Here is a 15,721-nt window from a genome sequence, read left to right as displayed (position 1 = left end):
TGAGACAGGAGAATCGCTTGAACCTGGGAGACGGTGGTTGCAGTGAGCCAAGGTCATGCCACTGCACTCCAGCCTGGGTGGCTGAGTGAGACTCTGTCTCAAAATAAATAAATAAAAATAAAATAAAAAGTGGGCAGAGGACATGAACAGTAATTCTTCAAAAGAAGACATACAAGCAATTAACAAACACGAAAAAATGCCCAACATCACTAATCATCAGAGAAATGCAAATCAAAACCACAACAGGCTGAGTGCAGGGGCTCATGCCTATAATGCCAGCACTTCGGGAGGCCGAAGTGGAAGGACTGCTTGAGCCCAGGAGTTTGAGAACAGCCTGGGCAATATAGTGAGACCTTGTCACTAAAAAAAAAAAAAAAAAAAAAAAAAAAAAAAAAAAAAAAAACAGCTGGGCTTTGTGAGCAGGCCAGTAGCCCAAGCTACTCGGGAGGTTAAGGTGGGAAGATCACTTGATCGTGGGAGGTTGATGCTGCAGTGAGCCGTGATCACGCCACTGCACTCCAGCTTAGATGACAGGGTGTGCCCCACTCTCAAAAAAAAAAAAAAAATTACAATGAGATACCACTTCACATCAGTCAGAATGGCAAGTACTACAAAGTCAAAAAATAACAGATGTTGGTGAGGTTGCGAAGAAAAGGGAACACTTATATGCTGTTGGTAGGAATGTAAATTTGTTCAGACACCATGGAACGAAGTCTGGAAATTTCTCAAAGAACTAAAAATAGAACTACCATTTGACCCAGCAATCCCATTACTGGGTATATACCCAAAGGAATATAAATTGTTCTACCAAAAAGACACATGGGCTTGTATGTTCATCACAGCACTATTCATAATAGGAAAGACATGGAATCAATCTAGGTGCCCAGAAATGGTGGGCTGGATAAAGAAAATGTGGTACATGTATACCATGGAATATCACGCAGCCACAAAAAAGAATAAAAGTCATGTCCTTTGCAGCAACATAGATGCAGCAGGAGGCCATTATCCTAAGAGAATTAACATAGAAACACATCTATACTGCATGTTCTCACTTTTATAAGTGGGAGCTAAATCTTGGGTACACATGAACATAAAGATGGAAACAGTAGACACACTGGGCTCTGCAAGAGGGGGCGGGAGTGGGGCAACAGCTGAAAAACCTCCTATTGGGTACGATGTTCACTATCTGCGTGACAGGATCAGAGGCTCAAATCTCAGCATCACACAATACGCTCTCGTAACAAACTTGCATGTGTACCCTCTGAATCTAAAATAAAAACGGAAATTTTAAAAAGGTGGGCCAGATGTGGTGGCTCATGTCTGTAATCCCAGCACCTTGGGAGGCCGAGGTGGGTGGATCACCTGAGGTCAGGCGTTCAAGACCAGCCTGGCCAACATGGCGAAACCCCGTCTCTAAAAAAATACAAAAGTTAGCCGGGTGTGGTGGTGCACACCTGCTATTCCAGCTACTCGGAGGTTGTAGTGAGCTGACATCGCGCCACTGCACTCCAGCCTGGGTGACAAAGCAAGACCCTGTATCAAAAAAAAAAAAAAAAAAAAAAAAGAAAGAAAGAAAGAAAGAAAAGAAAAGAAATAGGAAAATCCTCTTGCCCAGATTTTGTGTTGAGAAGGCCATCCTGCGCGAACACTGGCCATCGCATCGCTGCCCTCAGCACACATCACGCTCCATAGACATGTTTTTCAGTTACCAAAAAAAGTGTCAAAGCAAGTGAATGGCAAGTTGAAAGTGCTTTCCAATCTCTAAGACACGACCTACGGCGTGGGCAAGCTGCTACTAGGATAAATGGGAACACCCTGCTCCTTCACCCGCCTCTTGAACTTCACCTCATTATGTTACCAGGAAATCTCACACCCTCTCAGGGAGGACTCCCCAAAAACTGCCCAGGTCATCAGCAATCCAGGCATGACAGTTTCTCCAGCAAGGGAGAAATGAGAGGGGTTGGGTAGGAAGTAAAGCCCTATCAAGGAGGCGCTGGTTCCTGGGGAGGGGAGGAGGGAGGCTCCTCCCCCATTTCCCTGCAGGTCTGAGGGCAGGGGGGTTAAGGAAGGGCTCCCTTAAATGCCCAGGTAGTCGACAAAGGCACAGGCAGAAAGAGGCTCTGGACATCCATCGGGCTAAATCCTCAAGGTCCAGAGAGGGGAACGGATCAGCCACGGGTCCACAGCAGCAGGGGCCGAGCTGAGTCTAGAACCTGGTCCACATGGAGTCCACCTCACAGCCTGTGGCCTCTTGGTGGGCCCAGGTGGGTCTGGAAGGGGACACACTTGGGCCAGGGACAGGGAAGGTGCTGCAAAGATGCAATGTGGTTGGGCCTTGCCTGGCTGTGGTGGTGGCCAGAGGGAAGGGAGGGAGAGCTGAGAGTAAGGGTCCCTGTCCTTTGAATCTCTGCCATCAGGGGCTCTGCTACAAGCTCCAGGCCCTCCCGGATGTAACACAGAGTGTCTGTCTATGATCTGTCTTCCCCACTGGGCTGCATCCTGGTGTCCAACATTCAGAAATTGCACGGAATGAATGAACACACTCCTGTATTCCCAACGACCCGCCTTCTTGTGCCACGCTTGACAGTGGTGCTGACAAGCCCCTGCACTTGAGCGGTTTTGGGTTTGGGTTCTTGGCATGAATGATATATGTCAACCAGTCACCCCTCCGAGAACCACGTTTCCTTTTGTTTTTTGAAGGAAGCACCTCGGGCCCCGGCACATCCTGTTGACTTCCCATGGGCTACCCGGGGAGTGGGACCCGTGTTCTGGAAAGTGGCTGGCGTTGGCGGGCAGAGGTGGTCACCATGACAAGTGGGCTGCCTTGGACAGTGAGCGTACCACACACCAGCGCTGGCCTGAGCTCATCAGACGTGTTTCCTCACTGACTCCTCCTGCATGCCTGTTGTCATCATGCCCCCTTTACAGATGAGGAAACTGAGGTCCTGAGAGGCCCACGGCTGGCCCACAGCCACACAGCTAGTGACCGAGGGGTGTGTCCTCTGAATCCAGGCTTGATGCCTTTGGCTGCACCGCAGCCCTGGGGAAGGGGCAGAAGCCCCTCCGCAGCCAGGTGGGCTTACGCCAGGCTCAGGCTCCTGCAAGGCAGCTGCGATGGCACATCTGTGTGACCAGGGACCAGACCAGGCTGTGCTCAGCATGCTCACCTGTGGTTCCCTCACTCGGGGAGAAAGGCACACAAGGTGGGGAGAGGGCAATGGGCGATCAGGACAAACATTCCTCAGGGCTGGGGAAGTGGCAGCAAGTTGACCATGACTTAAACATTTAAATAATGCTTTCGAGGGATATTTTTTGACCTATAATAGTTAGCGGTAAGGACATCTCCTGTCTCCAGCCTTGACTCCATCACCCACTGTGGCCGGGGGCCACCAGAGCAGGCACTCACAACTCACACCCAGCCATGGCCCCCCAGCTTGCAGCCACTTCAGGGGTTCCCCTTTGGTTCTGAGTGTGTATCTGGCCCTGCTGCCATGTCCAGCTTTCTGTCTCCCCAACCTCCCATAATCCATGCTGCTGCAGTGCCTGGAAGCAGGCTCCCTTCGGCCTTCCAGATTCTGGGATGGTGCCCTGGCCTCTGTAAGACCTGCTCAGGAAGTGGGTTTCCCCGGGGCTCCTGGCCCACCAGTCAATCTGCATCAGCCTGGAAGGTCACCATCTGCTTCCCCACCAGCCTGGAAGTCCCCAAGGGCAGGGCCAAGGCCTGAGAAAACAGGGTACGGTGTAGCAGAATAAACTGCTAATCTGAAATTCTGCAGCTGTGGCCTCAGCAGGCATCCCTGCCACCAGCAATCCCACTTTGCTGGAAACTGCCGAGCAAATCCAGTATGTTTCATTGGGGGCCAGGCGCAGTGGCTCCCGCCTGTAATCCCAGCACTTTGGAAGGCTGGGTTGAGAGGACTGCTTGAGGCCTCAGGAGTTTGAGACCAGCCTGGGCAATATAAGGAGACCTCATCCCTACAAAAAATTAAAAATGTGACTGGGCGTGGTGGCTCACACCTGTAATCCCAGCACTTTGGGAGGCTGAGGTGGATGGATTACCTGAGGTCAGGAGATCGAGACCAGGCTGGCCAACATGGTGAAACCCTGTCTCTACTAAAAATATGAAAATGAGCTGGGTATGGTGGCGGGTGCCTGTAATCCCAGGAGACTGAGACAGGAGAATTGCTTGAACCGAGAAGGTGGGGACTGCAGTGAGCAGAGATTGTGCCACTACACTCCAGCCTGGGCAATAAGAGTGAAACTCCGTCTCAAAAATAAATAAATAAATAAATAATAAAAATTAGCCAGGTATGGTGGAATGCACCTGTGGTCCCAGTTACTTGGGAGACTGAGGTGGGAGGATTGCTTGATCCCAGGAGCTTGAGGCTGTAGTGAGCTATGATCATGCCACTGCACTCCAGTCCAGGCAACAGACTTTGCCTCTTCAACAACAACACCACCACCACCACCACCAAAGAAAAAGGCTGAGAGGAGAGATGGAAAGAGGATGAGAAAGAGAAAAAGAGGGAGACAGACATGGAGACAGAGGCAGAGCCAGACAAGCTGCAGTCTGGATGTGACCCCCACACTGAACTCCTCCCCTGGCTGGCCAAGCCTGGTCCACAGAACACTGGGAGGCAGGGTCAGGGCTGCCCTGGCGGGGAAGGAATTCTATGCCGGGTACTGCCATGTACAAGCAGGAGGGGCGTCCAGCAAGGAGGAAAGTCTGTAGGCAGCGACCCCGAGGGCTGGGCAGAGTGATGAGGTGAACTTAGCAGGGGCTGCGGATTCCTGGCACCCAAGGGTGGTGATGGACATGATGTGGCCCAGCCGGGGCCCCAGAACCTCCCCGAGGAGGTGAGGCTCCCGCTCAGCCCCGGGCACTCACCTTCAAGAGGCCGATCTCCTTGACGCAGTCCTGCCTCGCCTTGGCGTCCATCATCTCAAAGATCTTGGGCGGGAGGAAAAAGAGAAACAGAGTGGTTACGATCTGTGTCCAGAGCCCCTGTAGGGGGCTACGGGGTCTGCTTTCCAGTCCCGGCTCTCCCACCTCCTCACCGAGGGACTCCCCCGCGCCCCAGCCCCTGTAGTGTTTGCTCACTGTGGGTCTCCCCAGCACTGTCCACCACAAAACCCATCGTGGCACTAAAGAATCAAGACAGGGAGCCCAGGTGAGCCCCTCCCCAGAAGATTGAGAGAGAGGGCCAGGCATGGGGGCTCACACCTGTGATCCCAGCACTTTGGGAGGCTGACGTGGGTGGATGACTTGAGGTCAGGAATTTGAGACCAGCCTGGTCAACATGGTGAAACCCCGTCTCTACTAAAAATATAAAAATTAGCCGGGTGTGGTGGTGCACGCCTGTAGTCCCAGCTACTCAAGAGACTGAGGCAGGAGAATCGCTTGAACCCAGGAGGCGGAGGTTGCAGTGAGCTGATCACACCACGGCACTCCAACCTGGGTGACAGACTGAGACTCTGTCTCAAAAAAAAAAAAAAAAAAAAAAAGATCAAGAGAGAAACTGGTCCTTTTTTGGACAGAGGACCCCGCTGCTCCTCCAGTGCCCTGAAGCTACTGGTGTTCTCTCCCAATTTCCCCGACGCCATTCTCTCTCCCGGGCCTCCTCTGCCCAGGCTCTCAATCTCATTCTTTAAGGACAAGTAAGCAAATCAAGGGGCTTGGGAAGCTTTGCTGGAGGATTTGAAGCCATTTCCTCTGGCAAAGCCGTGTTCAGATGGGCCCAGCAGCTCCTGTGGACATGGCTCCTGTCCTGACTTTGCCGCTTGATCTACTTCCTCCATTTAGGAGGGACGCAGAAGGCAGGAAGCCCAGAACTGTGGAGCAAGTGCAGGCGCAAGGACGAGTGGACATGGTCTGAACCTCAGCTCCCCCGTGACACGCTGGGGCCCTGGGGTGTTCTGAGAGATTTTCCTCGTCTGAGAGACGAAATGACAATCCCCACCCACGAGACTGTTGCCAGGCTCCATGTGCTCCTTGCATGACCCAGTACACAGCAGGCGCTCAATGCATGCTTGTTTTTCTTTTCCTTTGTGATTCACAGTGAACAGGAGTCTACCTGGTTCTCCCCGTAACCCAGTGAGTTGGGTGCTATTTCCCTCGTTCACAGAGGAGGGGAGAGAAGGGACTGGCCCGGGCACGCCATCCAGATGCAGAGACGGCCTCCCGAGATGCAGGTTTGACCCCACGGGTCATCAGCTCACCTGCACCTTCTTCAGAGCCACCGTCTTCCTGTCCAGCAGGCAGGTGGCCTTGTACACCTCGCTGAACTGTCCTCGGCCTATCTTCTTTTCGATCTGGAAGTCCGCCAGCGAGCAGCGGAAAGACAGGGTGTTGGGGTGCCTCTGGAAGAGGGGACAGAGGGTCTCCATGAGCAGCCAGGCTAGAGCAGAGGCCTGGGGATGACCCCTAGAGCCCCAGCACCCCAACAGCACCCTCTAAGGTGAAGGAGGGACTCTGCTGCCAACCCTGCTCTCAGAGCCTCCCAGGCGCCTCCCCAGGGGCTTTCTGCGCAGGGTCCCCTGGTTCCCCTCAAGGACCCCCACTGCAGGTGAAAAACTGAGGCTGTTCACGCTCCCCACTGCCCTTATCACCACCTTCATTATCTGACTGCTTGTTTGCTGTCACTGAATCTCATCCCTGGGGGTTAGCTCCGTGGGACCAGGGGCCTTGCCCATCTCATCCTCTCCTGAATCCTTGATGCCCAAATTGGGGTCCAGCAAGCCGGGTGCAGCTCAGGTCTCCCCAGCCCATGGCCACCATGCAAAATGCCCCAGGTCATCGTAAGAAATGGTAAGTTCCCCTCCTGGGGCAGCCGTTCCCCATCTCAGACAAGAAAACCCAGGTTAATATTTGTAGCTTTGGCCAGACGTGGTGGCTCATGCCTGTAATCCCAGCACATTGAGAGGCTGAGGCAGGAGGATCACTTGAGGTCAGGAGTTCGAGACCAGCCTGGCCAACATGGCAAAACTCCATCTCCACTAAAAATATAAAAATTAGCTGGGTGTGGTGGCACATGCCTATAATTCCAGCTACTCGGGAGACTGAGGCACGAGACTTGCTTGAACCCAGGAGGCAGAGGTTGCAGTGAGCAGAGATTATGCCACTGCACTCCAGCCTGGGTAATGGAGACTCTGTCCCCCACTCAAAAAAATGTGCAGCCTTACACTCTGAGCCCATCCTTTAAATAAACTACTTTTTTAGGGTGCCGCGAAGAAATCAGAGCTCCACAAAGATTCTGCAGGGGCCAGCGTTGGAACACGTGATCCTGCGCTAGGACCTGCCCAGGGATGGAGCCTCCAGGTGAGGCCACAGTGGCCAGGAGGGCACTGGGACATCTGTGCAGTGAGCTCTCAGGAAAAGGCAGGAGGGGGCGCCAACACTGGGTCAGGGAAGGAGGAGACAGACAAGGGGAGAGGATGCCACATCTCTGGGCTGCCCTATGGTGAGATGGGCCCTGTTGTGTCTCCATTTGCCCAATGAGGAAACTGAGGCCCAGAGGGCCCAGCCATGCCCACATCACCCGGCTCCATGCCCCTGCCCCAACTGAAGCAGGAACAAGCAGTTCAACTTTCTAGCATGAAATGGGTCTTTGCTGAGGGTCACACTGAGCTGGGTGCTGCACCGAGGTGTCTTTAGGAGTCAGCACCCTGGCGGAAGGCAACAAGACCAAACCGAGAACTACAGGACTGGCCTTTCTGACAGCTGCTTCCCCACCCGGAAACACCAGGAACTGCTGGCTGGACCACCTGGGTCTCAGCCTGAGATGGCTGCGGAGCAGGGGCATGTTTCCTGGGCAGGTCTAAGCTGGGTCCATCGACTTCTCCTCCGTCCTTCTCCCAGGGTGCCTGAGGGGAACCTGGTTATGTCGTGTTCCCTACTCTGGGACCCTGAATCATGACTTAATGAAAAATAGAAACTCACTGGAAAAGCAGGGAAAAAAGTAAAAGTGAAAATGTCTCCTCCAGGCCGGGTGCAGTGGCTCACGCCTATAATCCCAGCACTTTGGGAGGCCGAGGTGGGCGGATCACTTGAGGTCAGGAGTTTGAGACCAACCTCGCCAAAAAATGTTTGTAAAAATACAAAAATTAGCTGGGTGTGGTGGTGTGTGCCTGTAAATCCCAGCCACTAGGGAGGCCGAGGCAGCAGAATTGCTTGAACCTGGGAGGTGGAGGTTGCAGTTGGCTGAGATCGTGCTACTGCACTCCAGCCCGGGCGACAGTGAGATTCCATCTCAAAAAAAAGAAAATGTCTTTTCCAGATTTGGCTGAGGGAACTCTACAGAACAACCTCCTGTGGGAGTGACTGATGGGAGTCCAGGCCTCACAGCACACAGCAGGGTGAGGGCTGGGCCAACCTTGACTTTGAAGCCTCGAGGCCTAATTACCTCTCATGGTGGGTCCTGCTGGGGGACCCGACCTGGAGGGCTGCTGGAAGAGGAAGATGATGATTTTATCCACCAAGTGCCAGTGTCTGTTGGGTAAATACACCTGTACACAAAGCGCAAACCTAAGAAGAGCAGGCATCCCTGAGTGCCTACTGCATGCTGGGCTCTGTGCAGACACCACTCATGCGCCAACTCTTTGGGTACTCAGAACAACCCTGTAAGTAGGCCTCACTGCCGTCCCCATTTCAGGAATCTGAGGCTTGGCGGGGTAGCAGTGACCTTTTCTGATCAGTCAGCAAAGAATAGCAGAGCTGGGGTGTGACCCCAGGACTGGGGACTGTGGTGCCCAAGCCCTTGCTCCATATTGGATGGGCTCTCAGCTCAGATCTCTTCTCGGCTTTTTGCTCAAGACCCCCTGAGCAGCCAGAACTGCCACTTCCTGCTCCAGCCTCCATTCTTTCAGTCACCTGAGCCCTGACCCATGCCCCGCCACCAGCCTCTTCAAAAGGGGGCTCCCGTCTAGTCCCTTCCACGTCCTCTGCACTGAGGCTCTGACCTGCCCAGAGCAACTGCTTGGAGCATATTTGTGGAATGACACATGGAATGCGCCCGACACGACCTGGCGCACAGTGGGACTCTGTGACTCAGACGCCATCACCTCTAGGAATGCAGCTGAAATCACACACCCTCAGAAACAGCCAGGGCAGCTTTCTGAGCACTCAGAGGAATCGCACGTACTCATAAAAATAACCATGAGGTGTTGTGCATTAGACGCCTACTATGTGCCAATTTCCAGCTGCTTAGACAGCTCTATGTCTCCAAACTCCTAACAGCTTCATGAAGCAAGGGTTATGCATCCCATCTCGCAAACCAGGAGACAGGCTGGAACTTCCTGTCAGATCTAGAGGCAGCTGCACCACCAGTGATGGGGGTGGGCTCCCTCCCCTCCTGGGCCTCAGTTTCCCCCAGACACAGTGAAGGGTTTAGAGGAAGTGATCCCAGAGGGTCTCTGCCCTGGGAAGACCGGGCTTCTCACTGTGACTAGTGGGAGTCTGGCCAGGGTTCCCAACACTGCCCGTCCTGGGAGGCTACACTGTGCAGCTCCACAGTGGGGTCAAAGCTCCCAGTGGATGTGGGTGGAGGTGGCTGAGGCTCCAGCTGCTCACATGCATATGGATGACCCAGATTTGCATTTCTTGTCACAGCCCATCCAACCCAATTAGAGGCCAGCTCCTCTGGTGGGCAGCTTCCTAGATGGCAGCACGTGTGTTGGGGGCATGGTCCAGCAGGCTCTGGGACCCCACTGCGCCCCCAGGGCTGCCATGGGCCCCTGTCCCCAGGGTGGCCTCTGCTCAGGTGTGGGGCATCTCAGGACACCAGTCTCCTGGGGGCAGCTGCCTGGGTGGCAGAGTCCTGGCCCTGGTGCACCTGGGGGTTCTCAGCAGAAGGCAAAGGATGAACTGTGTTCTTGGCCTGGAAGGCCTGGATGCTCTCTGTTGCCACCTCCAAGACCTCCCTCCCCTCCAGGGTCAGCCCCCTGCAAGTTCCACTTTTGCCCCTGCAGCCAAGCGATCCTGGGCTGGTCATCCACACATAGGGACACTGGCTCCAGGATTTCTCTGAGAACTCCGGGAGATGATGTTGGTGATAAGTGTCTGTGTGGCTCTAAACTGCGAGACAGGCATGGGGCTGGCCCCAGAACAGTGTGCCCAGGGTGGCCCCAAATGTGATCACTGCTGACTAATGACCAACCACCCCAATGGACTTTCAGAAAACTGTTTATTTTTTTTTTGAGACAGAGTTTTGCACTTGTTGCCCAGGCTGGAGCACTGGGGCGCAATCTCGGCTCATTGCAATTTCCGCCTCCCAGGTTCAAGCGATTCTCCTGCCTCAGCCTCCTGAGTAGCTGGGATTACAGGCGCCCACCACCACACCTGGCTATATTTTTTGTATTTTTGGTAGAGATAGGGTTTCACCACGTTGGCCAGGCTGATCTTGAACGCCTGACCTCAGGTGATCCACCACCTTCGGCCTCCCAAAGTGCTGGGATTACAGGCGCGAGCCACCGCACCCAGCCCAGAAAACTGGTTTTTGTTGCTCACTGTCCCTGCTCTGTGTGAAATCCTGTTCTGGCTTCTGGGGAAAATAACACCCCCAACCGCACCCCAGGGCACAAGTTGGCAGAGGGGTAACCACTGCCTGGCTCTGATGTTGAGACTCCAAAGCTGGCGCATGGAGACGGGCTCAAACCTCAATTCTGCCACTTCCTGCCTGCGGGCCTGGGGTGAGCCTTCTGGGCCTCAGTTTCCTCTTCCGTATAGTTGAAATCATAACAGTACCCCCTTCAGGGGGCTGCTGGGGGTTAAATGGATGAGTGAATGCAAGCCCTTGGAAAAGGGCCTGGCACTAGGTGCTGGGACATGTCATTCTCCAGCTGCTGTGGTGACAGTGATTGTGCTGCTATCTGTCGAATGGGCCTAGGGGCAGCACCTGCTTCCCTGGGGAGCAGTGGACAAGCCCACAGGTTCTCGGCTGTTGATATCATCACCCTGCCGTTCCCACCCCTCGGAGGTCTGCCGACCCAGGGGCTGGCAGTAACCTTGGGGGCTGCAGTTAGGCAGCGGGGCCGACGTGCACCTGCAGACGGGTAAAAGACACAACCTTGCGACTCTGTCACCCAGGACCATTTGTCAAGGGACCATGCTAGGCAAGAGTGGCCCTCAGCCTCCCTTCCAGGGCTGCGCTGTGGGGCAACACCATAGAGACCACTTCTGACTCCTCAGGCCCCTCCACCAGGGCGCGGGGGCCCTCTGCTCTCCCACAAAGGCGGAGGAGACGGGTCGAGGGGCTGGGGGCCAGGAAGGCTGACCCTGCGGCATCACCACTCACTGTGCTGCCTGTCCCCGTTGGGCACGAGGCAGGAGGCCTGAGCTGCCTGGGGCAGGCACATGGGATTTGAGAGGAGGAGGATGGAGGAACCGCTGGAACAAGGGCCCTGGGGAGCAGCAGGAAACTGGTGAGCAGGAGCCAATGAGACGGTTGAGGTCTCGAAGCCACCACCATCCCAATCCCACCTCCCAAGAAATGTCACTGGCTTTCTCAGGAAGAGGCAAGGCATGACTGGGAGACTGGGGGGCGGGGAGAATGTCTCAGACCACTATAGCTACCCCCACCCAGAAAGCTCTGACAAACCCACACTCTCTTCTCCAAGTCAGATCAAATTAGGCCACAAACACCCCCCACCCTGCGCTAATTTGAGTTTAAAATGTTTGAACCACAATCAGCCTCAGCCATAGACAAATCTTTTTTTTTTTTTTTTAAACAGGAGCATAAAATTACATGCTATAAAGAATAAAAATGCATTCGCCCAATTAATTTTCTGAAATCTCATTAAAAAATTTAGCCTGACTAAGTCAGACTTCTGACCTGAATTTTAATCATCTTTACACTGGATGGGTCTTTTTTCCCTGATATTTGCAATGCATCATTAATTTTAAGGCAACCGTTTCTATGATTTTAAAAAGCACACTTCATCAGGATGACATTTCTTATAAACGAATTTCACCTTTAAAGACATCTGACACCGTGGGTAAGGAACTTCTAATGGATTTGGTAGATCCGTATATAGTGATATATTTTAAATCTGTGTTGCACAAAAGGGCACGATTTACAAAGAGTCCACATTGTCAGACTTCTGAGGCCAGTCCAGCTCAGCTCCTCACGATCTGGCTAACTTCAGACCCAAAGCCAGTCGTCCCTTTCGAAGACCTAGCTGCCCAAAGGGGCACTGTGGGATCCCGCGGGCCTGGACCCAATCCCAACTCTGCCCCCTGACGGCGCGATGGCAGATTATGACATCAGCTTCCTTCCCTGCAAAATGGAGCATTCAGTAAGCAACTCCTCTGAGTCGGCAGGAGTACTAAATGAGATGAGTCCCAGGCACTGGGCCGTTTGTACCACCACCACCATTACTGGCTCAGCTTAGACGTCTGCACCGCACTCCGTGGGCCACTGGCTCATGGGATCAGTGAGCCAATGCCCATCATATGGAAGATTCCTAATAACAAAACCCAAAACGATCTAAATCACTGTGGTTCCCCCAGGACAATTCTCATTAACTGAGTTTGGAAAAGGCTAAGCTTAAACATACGAAAGATGATCTGGAACCAGCTCCGATGACTCACAAGCAAAGACATGAAGGACGAAACCACAAAAAGATCCAGCTGCCACCCCTGACACCCCCTCTCCCTCATCCCTTCCACTACCAAGTGCGGCTGCTTGCCCCTGTAAGTCTCTGGAACCCTCTCTCCCCATGTCCAGCCCCCAGTGCTGCAGCCCCATGAGGCATCATCTCACCTGGTGAAGAAGGGGTCTCCTCACCTCCCTATTTTCACCTTCCTTGAGCCCTGAGCACAAGCCACCAGTGATCTATCTAGAAGCCAACCCAAGCACCCCCTTGCCATCTGAAAACCCATAACGGACTCATTTGCTACAGATTCAATTTCAAATGAGATAGCATGGATTTGAGACCTTCATAAACACCATTCTTTTACCTTATCTAAGCATGGGTATTTCAACACCTTCTCTAACCTGATTGACCATGCACCTTCAGGTCTGGGGCCTCTGTCCCACCCCAAACTCCTTATCATCCATCTAGCAGAACTGGCCTCCCCATTCTGTTGGCTCTCCCAGCGTCTGTCCATCCCTCCCAGGGAGCTTCCACGCAGACCTTCTCAGTAGACTGGGAGCCCCCCAAAGGCAGGCACTGGGCACCTCCCATGGCAGAGACAAAACAAACGCTTGCTGAATTGACAACAGTTAGCAGACACTGAATTTTTTTTTTAATTTTTATTTTTTGCGATGGAGTCTCACTCTGTTGCCCAGGCTGGAGTACAATGGTGCAATCTCGGCTCACTGCAACCTCTGCCTCCCGAGTTGAAGCGATTCTCATGCCTCGGCCTCCCGAGTAGCTGAGATTACAGGTGCCCACCACCACACTCAGCTAATTTTTGTATTTTTAGTAGAGACGGGGATTCACCATGTTGGCCAGGCTGGTCTTGAACTCCAGACCTCAGGTGATCCACCCACCTTGGCCTCCCAAAGTGCTGGGATTACAGGCATGAGCCACCATGCCTGGCTCCACTAACTTAATTTTAATAGCCATTGATATTTGGTCATTAAACCTTAACCAACTAGCACCACTGCTTTGGGAAGGTTTTGACAAAGATTTTGGCCTGTGCAATGCACACTTAGAAAGAGCTGACCCATCCCCTGCAAAGTTCTCTTGGAAGAGCGCCCAAATATAACTGAACTTGGCACATCCCAAGCAGGTTTGCAAATACTTTCCAGATAGAAGACACATTAGCTGGGGCTTTCTCAGGCAAGAATACCTTCCCCCTCTTAGAAATTCACGTGATTCATAGTGTGTCAGCTGAGGCTTACACTTCATCCCCAATGAAAGCTCTCTGCAGCAAATTGGTAAAATTTAAAAAGCATGAGGCCTTTTAAGCTTCTTTCCTCAATTCCATTCATTCATTCATTAGAAACCTCTATAAAAGCAAGCGTGTTCAGCTTTCCTAAGTATATATGAATTTCATATATGGTTCTGCCGCGTTCAGCAAATATTTTTTCATTGCTGCGGGCTCTCAAGGCTAGAAAGCTTCCTGAAAAGAACAAGCCACTAGCCTCAGGCATAGAAGGTTAACAAAAACCACAGTTCGGGTGTTTGCAGTTTCTTTCTTTCTACACTGGGGGTATTATCCAGCTCGGAGGTCTTTAGCTATGAAAACAGAAATGATTTTTAAAATGTAAGATCCATGACATAACATTTTCTCAGTACCCACGACATGAGGTGCCATGTTGGATGTTTACAATAACTATCTCGCTTAGTCTTCCCAGCCGCCTCATGAGGGAGACAGCATTATTATCCCATTTTATAGATGAGGAAACTGAGGCTCAGAGAGGTCGCTTTCCCAGTCTCACCGGCTAATGAGAGATGGAGAGCTGGGTATGGAACCAGCCTGGCCCACATCAAAGCATTCTGAGCCCAGCTCCTTCCTCTGAGGACGGTTTCAGGGAAGCAGCGGTGCCTCCTGCTATTAAGGAAAATGCCTGGCCCATTAATTCAAGGTGTTTCTATGTCCTGAAACAGACGAGACACAGCCAGGATGTCTCCCCAGACAGTGTTACTCCAGGGCTTCAGGAGCCGAGGAGAAAGTCCTCCATTCCCATCCCAACTTGGAGTCCCATCCCAACTTGGAGCTGGCGCAGCACATGGGTGGCCTTGCGTCCCCATTCTGCAAACCCAGCCAGATGCTGGTAGGACTGGGGGCATCATTGCCCGACAGCCGCTGCCCAGAGCAGCCCAGCTCTGAGTAATTGTATCTAATTACACTTAACTATGTCATTACCCTCTCCAACATGTGCGACGAGACGTCGTGAACGCCGCCACCGCAGCCCACCGCCTCTTCGCCTTGTTCGTGAAATAATTACGGGGCCCTCTCCTCTGCCAAATGAGGTTGTAATTAACCCTAATTGCTCGAAATGCAACTGGCTAATTCTGGGAGATTAATCAAGGGGGATTCAATTGTTAGTGAATGACTTAATATGACAAATTGCTACATTACCCGAGGAGGCCCTGCTGCCCCCAGCCATCAGCACCATGTCCTGGTAGACTCTGGACCCACAGTGTCCTGGAGCTTCCCAGCTTTCTGGGATCTGCCTCCCCAAATTCTACCTAGGAAATGGGCCCTTGCATGAGTAAAAATAGCATAGATGCCCCCTTGGACCCTCTGCATGCTTGTGTGTATGCATATACACACCCCCCCACCAGATACACACACAAACGCAGCATCCACTAGCTCACGTGTCGCCTCTGTGTGAATCTGCAGCATCACTGTCCTCCTTGGGCTGATGTAGCTGTCCACCACGGAGCATGGCTTGGTGATAATGCAAGCACAGGAGAAGGATTTCAGACCTATCTGTCTGTCTCCTTAGCCCAGAAGTTTTGTGCAGTGCATAACCTGTACAACTATACATGGCGACCTTGCCATTGAGGTCAAACATCAGCCAATCTGAAGTCTTCCAAGAGGGATTGGGCAATTAGAAGCTATGACCAAGACCTCCATGGCTCAGGAGGCTGGCTATCTCTGAGCCTCCCCTGAATTTAGGTCTCACATCCTTTGGACCAAAAGCCAACACCACATAAGAGAACTTCTCATCATTCTAAGCTGGCCACAGAACCTTACAGGATCTGGCTTAGGTCAACCTGCCCAGACAAGCTCTCTGTCCCCTCCAGGTCTTTGCATGCCACTTCCGTG

The 15,721-nt window shown here is 52.7% G+C and overlaps 1 protein-coding gene across 4 annotated transcripts in view; it reads right to left on the bottom strand.

The window, feature by feature from the left end:
* NEK6 (NIMA related kinase 6) overlaps positions 1–15,721 on the bottom strand; it is a 102,777-nt gene that overhangs the window by 40,579 nt on the left and 46,477 nt on the right. For all 4 annotated transcript variants that reach the window (XM_030920414.1, XM_030920415.1, XM_010365841.2 and 1 more), the window contains exons 3-4: positions 6,220–6,360; positions 4,889–4,951 (exon numbers count right to left, since the gene is read on the bottom strand). In XM_030920414.1, coding sequence (XP_030776274.1) covers positions 4,889–4,951; positions 6,220–6,360 — 204 coding nt within the window. The remainder of the gene's footprint in view (positions 1–4,888; positions 4,952–6,219; positions 6,361–15,721) is intronic.

This window comes from Rhinopithecus roxellana, chromosome 16 (assembly GCF_007565055.1).
Source record: "Rhinopithecus roxellana isolate Shanxi Qingling chromosome 16, ASM756505v1, whole genome shotgun sequence".
Taxonomy (NCBI): Eukaryota; Metazoa; Chordata; class Mammalia; order Primates; family Cercopithecidae; genus Rhinopithecus; species Rhinopithecus roxellana.
The sequence above is the reverse complement of the archived record's forward strand: the minus strand, read 5'-3'. Positions and strand labels throughout refer to the sequence as shown.